The sequence below is a fragment of the Electrophorus electricus genome, chromosome 1 (assembly GCF_013358815.1).
Source record: "Electrophorus electricus isolate fEleEle1 chromosome 1, fEleEle1.pri, whole genome shotgun sequence".
In the NCBI taxonomy this organism is placed as follows: Eukaryota; Metazoa; Chordata; class Actinopteri; order Gymnotiformes; family Gymnotidae; genus Electrophorus; species Electrophorus electricus.
Window position 1 is genome coordinate 10,880,001 of NC_049535.1, and position 6,729 is coordinate 10,886,729.

The 6,729-nt window shown below is 48.6% G+C and overlaps 1 protein-coding gene across 1 annotated transcript in view; it reads left to right on the plus strand.

Annotated features, from left to right (window-relative positions):
- iqca1 (IQ motif containing with AAA domain 1) overlaps nucleotides 1-4,651 on the plus strand; it is a 33,350-nt gene extending 28,699 nt beyond the window's left edge. The window contains exons 15-18 of the mRNA XM_027004700.2: nucleotides 1,041-1,240; nucleotides 3,225-3,402; nucleotides 3,807-4,045; nucleotides 4,205-4,651. Of these exons, the coding sequence (XP_026860501.2) occupies nucleotides 1,041-1,240; nucleotides 3,225-3,402; nucleotides 3,807-4,045; nucleotides 4,205-4,372 (785 nt within the window). The 3' untranslated portion in view covers nucleotides 4,373-4,651. The remainder of the gene's footprint in view (nucleotides 1-1,040; nucleotides 1,241-3,224; nucleotides 3,403-3,806; nucleotides 4,046-4,204) is intronic.
- Nucleotides 4,652-6,729: the final 2,078 nt, after the last annotated feature.

Sequence of the window (6,729 nt, forward strand, 5' to 3'; positions counted from 1 at the left end):
CATCTGCCAGTGGCCAGCGTCTCAGTCTGCGGGGTTTCTGACTTAGGCAACCAGGCCAAGCAGACGTCTGTTTTCATCCTGGTGTTTGTGTCCTGAGTTTCGCATCTTTGTCTCCATAGATACTATGAGATCAGTGCTCACGCACAGTCACAGGGAGCCCGCGTTGTTCTGTGGCTGTGATCTGAAGGTCTGTGTACTGTAACTCGGTGTAGGAGGTACAACCATGAGACAGGTTACACCAAGCTTGGAGAGTGGTCTGTGCGCAGCCGGATGTTTGATGTTTTTGTAGTGTGTGTGTGTGTGTGTGGGTGTGTGTTTCCTAGTCTTGAGTCAGAACCCTTCAGCATGTCAGCTATCAGAGTCCTTGTCTGAGAGCCGTTATACTGTTGTTGCGTATTAGAGCTGCAGCCGCTACAGGAATCAATATCTGCACTAACATCCGTCTTCCCGACGTGATTACCATTTCCTAACTATTTCGTAAGGTCATTGTGTTTAAAAAGAATACCACACACTGTTCTCCAGCTGACCTGTACCTCCACCAGGTCGTGCAAACATCGCACTAACAGCAGATAAAACACAGAAGCCTGGAGCGCGCGGGGTGTGCACGTTTATCGGTGTCCTATCGTCCCGTGCGTCCTGTACTGATGTGGATTGTGCACACGGTTCTTTTGATCTTTGCGTTTTGCTTTAATTACAAAAACAGTTTTGAAATAAGTTGTTTTGGGGGGGCAAAGATCTAGAAGGAAGCGTCTGTAGCCTCCAAGACATCAGAGAAGGCGAATCACAGGTTTTACTCAACCAAGACCAGGGATGTGTGGGACTGAGTGTGTTAAAACAGAGTAACCCTCTTAAACAGTTATGGGAGAACTGTGCTGAAACTCTACGACTCATAAGATGCCCTACATGACATCATGACTGAAAAGCAATGTCACCAATCACAGGTCACAGTATTAGCATACTGGCTGAGCAGGTCCCGTAAGGTCATGTGGTCACCTGACGGCTTTGCGATGGAAGATTGTCTCTGTCTCTGTGCTCTCCAGGTTCCCAGAGCGTCCACGAGAGAGGGCCTCTGATTCGCTCCCTACTCCTGGCCGGCCCCACGGGCGTGGGGAAGAAAACGCTGCTCCATGCCCTCTGCACGGAGACCGGTGCCAACCTCTTCCAGCTCTCCAGGGCCAACCTGGTGGGCAAATACCCGGGCCGGAGTGGTGTGCAGCTCCTCCTGCACATGGTCTTCAAGGTGAGGCAACCCCTCTCCCGCCTGCGCAGAAAAACAGATCTTGTAATTTTTTACACAAAGAAAATATTGACTTTTGCACAACAAAGCACACAAGATTAAACGTTGACACGAAATGTGGGATTGTGGTGTGGGATTATTTGGCTCTGCGGGGTGGTGTGGGATTATTTGGTTCAGTAGGGTGGTGTTGTATTATGTGGCGCTGTGGGGTGGTGTGGGATTATTTGGCTCTGTGGGGTGGTGTGGGATTATTTGGTTCTGTAGGGTGCTGTGGGATTATTTGGTTCTGTGGGGTGGTGTTGTATTATTTGGTTCTGTGGGGTGGTGTTGTATTATTTGGTTCTGTGGGGGTAGTGTGGGATTATTTGGTTCTGTGGGGTAGTGTGGGATTATTTGGTTCTGTAGGGTGCTGTGGGATTATTTGGTTCTGTGGGGTGGTGTTGTATTATTTGGTTCTGTGGGGTGGTGTTGTATTATTTGGTTCTGTGGGGGTAGTGTGGGATTATTTGGTTCTGTGGGGTAGTGTGGGATTATTTGGTTCTGTAGGGTGCTGTGGGATTATTTGGTTCTGTGGGGTGGTGTTGTATTATTTGGTTCTGTGGGGGTGGTGTGGGATTATTTGGTTCTGTGGGGTAGTGTGGGATTATTTGGTTCTGTGGGGTAGTGTGGGATTATTTGGTTGACTTGATGTGCAGCTGCCTTGCAAGGGTCTGGCTTTTGCGTGCTGTTTGTCGCTCCGCCTACATGTCACAAATTGTCATGCCCACTCAAGTACATGTCTTAGAGTGTCACCAAGGCAACCACTGTCCAATATGTGACATCCTGGAAGTTAGAATTTCACTCTGTTGACTTTTTTTCCCCAAAGATAAACATAAACAGGCTGCGGTTTCTGTGTCCTCATGCTGCCTGTTCTTGACTGGTGATGAAGGTACAGCCAATCACAGAGCTCTGTGCAGAGACAGAGCAAAAGAGAGAGAGAGAGAGAGAGAGAGAGAGAGAGAGAGAGAGAGAGAGAGAGCGGGCCGATCTTAGTTCTGCTTGAGCTGTTCCTGGTAAACACCTGGAGTCGGCGCTAATCTGCTCAGGCCTGAGCCTTAGTTCTGCTTGAGCTGTTCCTGGTAAACACCTGGAGTCGGCGCTAATCTGCTCAGGCCTGAGCCCTGTTTGACCTCTTTACATGGAAACACCTTTCGGCACCTCTCCTAATGCATGCTAGGGGTAGACCTAAACACCATCACAACTTCCTGCTCGCTCTGCCACTTCCTGTTTACCACACCCCTCTCCGAATAAAGAGAGAGACATACAGAGAGAGAGAGAGACAGGCCGGCACTGGCCCTAACCATGCACTCACAGACACAGTAAACACGTCTAATGTGTACGATGATTTGGGAAGTGTGTGTCGCCTTATAAGAAAAAGTAAACTGGTGTTATAAATAGGATAATTATGCACTGAAGGGAGGCTGTTTGTAGTGTGTGTGTGTGTGTGTGTGTGTGTGTGTGTGTGTGTGTGTGTGTGTGTGCATGAATGAATATAGGTGAATATGTGCATGTGTGTTTGCATGTACTGTTGTGTGTATTTGTGTGTGTTAGAGGGATTTGTTGTTGTGTGTTTGTGATTTGGTGCATGCGTGCGTGTGCAGGTGGCACGCCAGCTCCAGCCCTCTGTCATTTGGATCGAGGATGCTGAGAAAACATTCTACAAGAAGGTTCCCAAACAAGAAAAAGAGGTACACGCACACACACACGCACACACACACACACATGCGCACACGCGCACACACACACACACACACACACACACTCACACACACACACTCACACACAGTGATTAGATGTCTCAGTAGTGCCGTATGATGAGTCTCCATGTAACTACCCTGAGGCAGTAAAATAAGTCCTCTTCCGCCCTCTCGTGGCTGAAGTCGGTACACCCGCTGCTTTGACACCAGCCCCGTTCACCTCCTGTGTCCACCTCTCCCTCCACCCCCAGCTGGAGCCCAGGAGGCTGAAGAGAGACCTGCCAAAGATGGTGAAGTCCATTAAAGCTGAGGACCGCATCCTCCTGGTGGGAACTTCATGCAGACCCTTCGACGCCGACCACAGGGCGCTCTGTAAAGTTTACAGAAAGATTGTCCTGATCCCCAGACCAGACTACGCCTCCAGACTAAGTACTCGACTATAATGAAATATTATCTAGCGGGATTGTATATTACACCATAATATGCTGTAAAATGTTTAGATTCTGCTTTGATGATAAATATTTTATATCTGTGGATATTTTACTGTATGTTACTGTAGAGATTGAAGCTCTTTTGTAGAAATCTCTGTTGCATTCTCCATATTGCATGGATAAAGAATAAAGGATTCTAGTTTTTTGTGGTGCATGAACCATATCCCTGTAACTGGCCCAGTCCCTGTAACTGGACCAGTCCCTGTAACTGGCTTGCTCCCCGTAACTGGCCTGGTCCCTGTAACTGGCCCCGTCCCTGTAACTGGCTTGCTCCCTGTAACTGGCCCGGTCCCTGTAACTGGCCCGGTCCCTGTAACTGGACCGGTCCCTGTATCCATGTAGCTTTCTGGAGAGAGCTGCTCATGACTAGAGGTGCTCAGCTGGGCCCAACCCTTGACCTGAGTTCCCTGGCAAAGGTCACCGATGGCTACACCCCAGGTCACATTCTGCGGGTGGCACAGAGCGTCCTGAGCGTCCGACGTCTCAGTGAGCAGGTCCGGAGGCCCCTGACGGCCGTTGAGTTCCTCCAGCCCCTCGCCAGGCAAGACCCGGTTTACAAAGAGGAGGAAGAGGCGTTCAAGGTCAGTCATTGGCTGCTGGGATAAAAATATTCATGAATAATGGTGCAGCAAGGTCTTTTTACCTTTACTGTGCCTTCAATGACCTTCTAAATATTCATATTTTATGTTAATTGTAAATAATAACAATGCAAAACTATCCGTTTTCTGAAACGATGGCAGGCTTGGTACAGCCGGACCCCTCTGGGCAAGCGGCGGGCACGTGCCAACGCGTCCAACCTGGCGGCCATGCCAAGAACCAGGAAGAAGAAAAGTGGGAAAGACCTCAAGAACAGACGACAGGAGCGAGTGAAGAACGGAACACGGGATCGGAGGAAGAAGACGAAGTGAACCCTTCAGCACAGCGTGTAGAGTTTTTCCATTTATAAGACCATTAAATTCAGTTTTTGAATCATTTTCACTTTTGTTACAGCTGATACTTAAGTGAAAACCTTGAAACTGCAGACACTTGAAAACTGAAAACTGTTATTTCTCTTTTTGGCCACCAGAGAGCAGCATTGGTCTTTCCCACAGGCGTTCTCTCAAGTTTACTACCTCCTTTCAACGTACAGCTTATTTAATTGAATATGTAGGTTTTTATCCACATAAGACGCTACTAAATAAATTAGCATCTGCATCTACATCTGCAGTTTGTTTTTATTCCCAGTTTAAGTAGCTGGATTTGTGGACTGTCTGATGCCAGATTGTAATCCTTAGAACAATACGCCATTTTGTGAGAGATATTTGACCTCCGTTGTGAAGACGTAGACCGTCAGAATCAAGGCAGGGAACGTTTCACCACGGGAGACTTTTTCCATTGTCTGATGTCCAGACAGAGGAAAGTAGACACACAAGTGTTAGTGAACCGTGTGTGAGACTATCCTGAGCCGCCATGACGGAGGGTTTGACTGTAGCTTTGACTGTAGGCCGTTTGGGAGCCATCTTATGTCTCCTCCATGTCTCCTGATGCTCCTCTGCTCCTAGAGGAGCTCCAGCCCTGGTTTGGGTGGTGGAAGGGTCTGACCCCCCATCTTTCCTCCATTCATCCTCTCCTCTCCTCTCCTCTCCTCTCCTCTCCTCTCCTCTCCTCTCCTCTCCTCTCTCTCTCCTCTCCTCTCCTCTCCTCCTCTCCTCTCCTCTCCTCTCCTCTCCTCTCCTCTCTCTCTCCTCTCCTCTCTCTCTCCTCTCCTCTCCTCTCCTCTCCTCTCCTCTCCTCTCCTCTCCTCTCCTCTCCTCTCCTCCCTCCCCTCCTCTCCTCTCCTCTCCTCTCCTCTCCTCTCCTCTCCTCTCTCTCTCCTCTCCTCTCCTCTCCTCTCCTCTCCTCTCCTCTCCTCTCCTCCCCTCCTCTCCTCTCCTCTCCTCTCCTCTCCTCTCCTCTCCTCTCCTCTCCTCTCCTCTCCTCTCTCTCTCCTTTGGTCGGTCCCCTCATTCTTTGCATCAGGTGGGTTTATAGAGCATGACAAACACACACAACTCTCTGCTTCTTCCAGCATCCACTCATATTTAATTGAATTACTGAGATGGTGCGTGTGCGTGTGTGTGGGTGTGTCTGTGTGTGTGAGATTATCCAAGGAAAAGCCCTGAAGCTAGGTGTCATGTTAAGACAAGTGTGAGAGATTTTTTTTTTACATCTCTGCTTACTCAAATGAAGCATGTTGAGTGCACACGTCCGTGTGGAGATGAAAGAAGGTTAGATCTGCTGTGAACAGTTATCACAGCTCAGCGCCAAGAATGGATTTGGACTCCATGTTTGACATCCTTTTTTTAATTATAAAATGCCCCTTTTGACTGTTCTCACAGATCATTTCCATAATTCTACACATATCTTCCCTTCAGGAGTAATTATAATTAAATATTATTCAGATAGGAATATTCCCGTGAATCTTTTCATCTCACTAAGTCCCTGAGTCGAGAGCACCACCCCTTTTTGGCAGCCAGGTGCACCTCCCTCACTGCAGGGAGTCTTTTGGCCATTATTCTGCAATTACTCCTTCTTCCCCTGTGTAGAGGCCGCGGGGCCTGCGTCTCCCGGTGCAGCTCCACCTAGAGCCAGTGTTTAGCCACGCCCTCAGCTCCTCCCTGCCCTCGGGCCCTGCACCAGCTCTACCGGGGCCCCTCCGCCTGTGAGCGCACACACCACAAACTGCTCATGTTAACGGCTAACTGTGAGCGTTTGACAGCAATCACTTCTCTGTAATGACCCGTAAATTCTGCAGAAATCAAGATGGCTCACAGTTGTGTACTGAGGTCTATAAAAGAGGAAACTTCCTGTGATTTGGTGACGTGCACTCTGGTGGGGGACTCACAGGACCGATAGCCGAAGCGTTTTGAATTCCCGCTCATCTGTGCGATGCCACATTCCCGGTCCCAGAGTTGTCATCTTGAATGCTCCAATTATTGAACAATTAGCCAGCTGGGTATTCTAAAACAAAGCAATTAATGTTATGGTAATATGCCTGTTTCTCACTCTTCTCTATCATTTTCTAATTATTCGTTAATTAGTCGGACTTTGTAGTACGTCTGATTAAGAGTGATTAATCAGACAGATTGTGGTATTTAACAAACTCCTGCACAGGGCTGGAACAGATGTCATGTCTGCGCCAATGTGAGTTAAAACCCAGACGCCCTGAGCAGCTAGTTCAACGTAAACACACCAGCACACAGCGCCCATCAGACACAGAGCTGAAGCACAAAGGTGAATTCGTAAG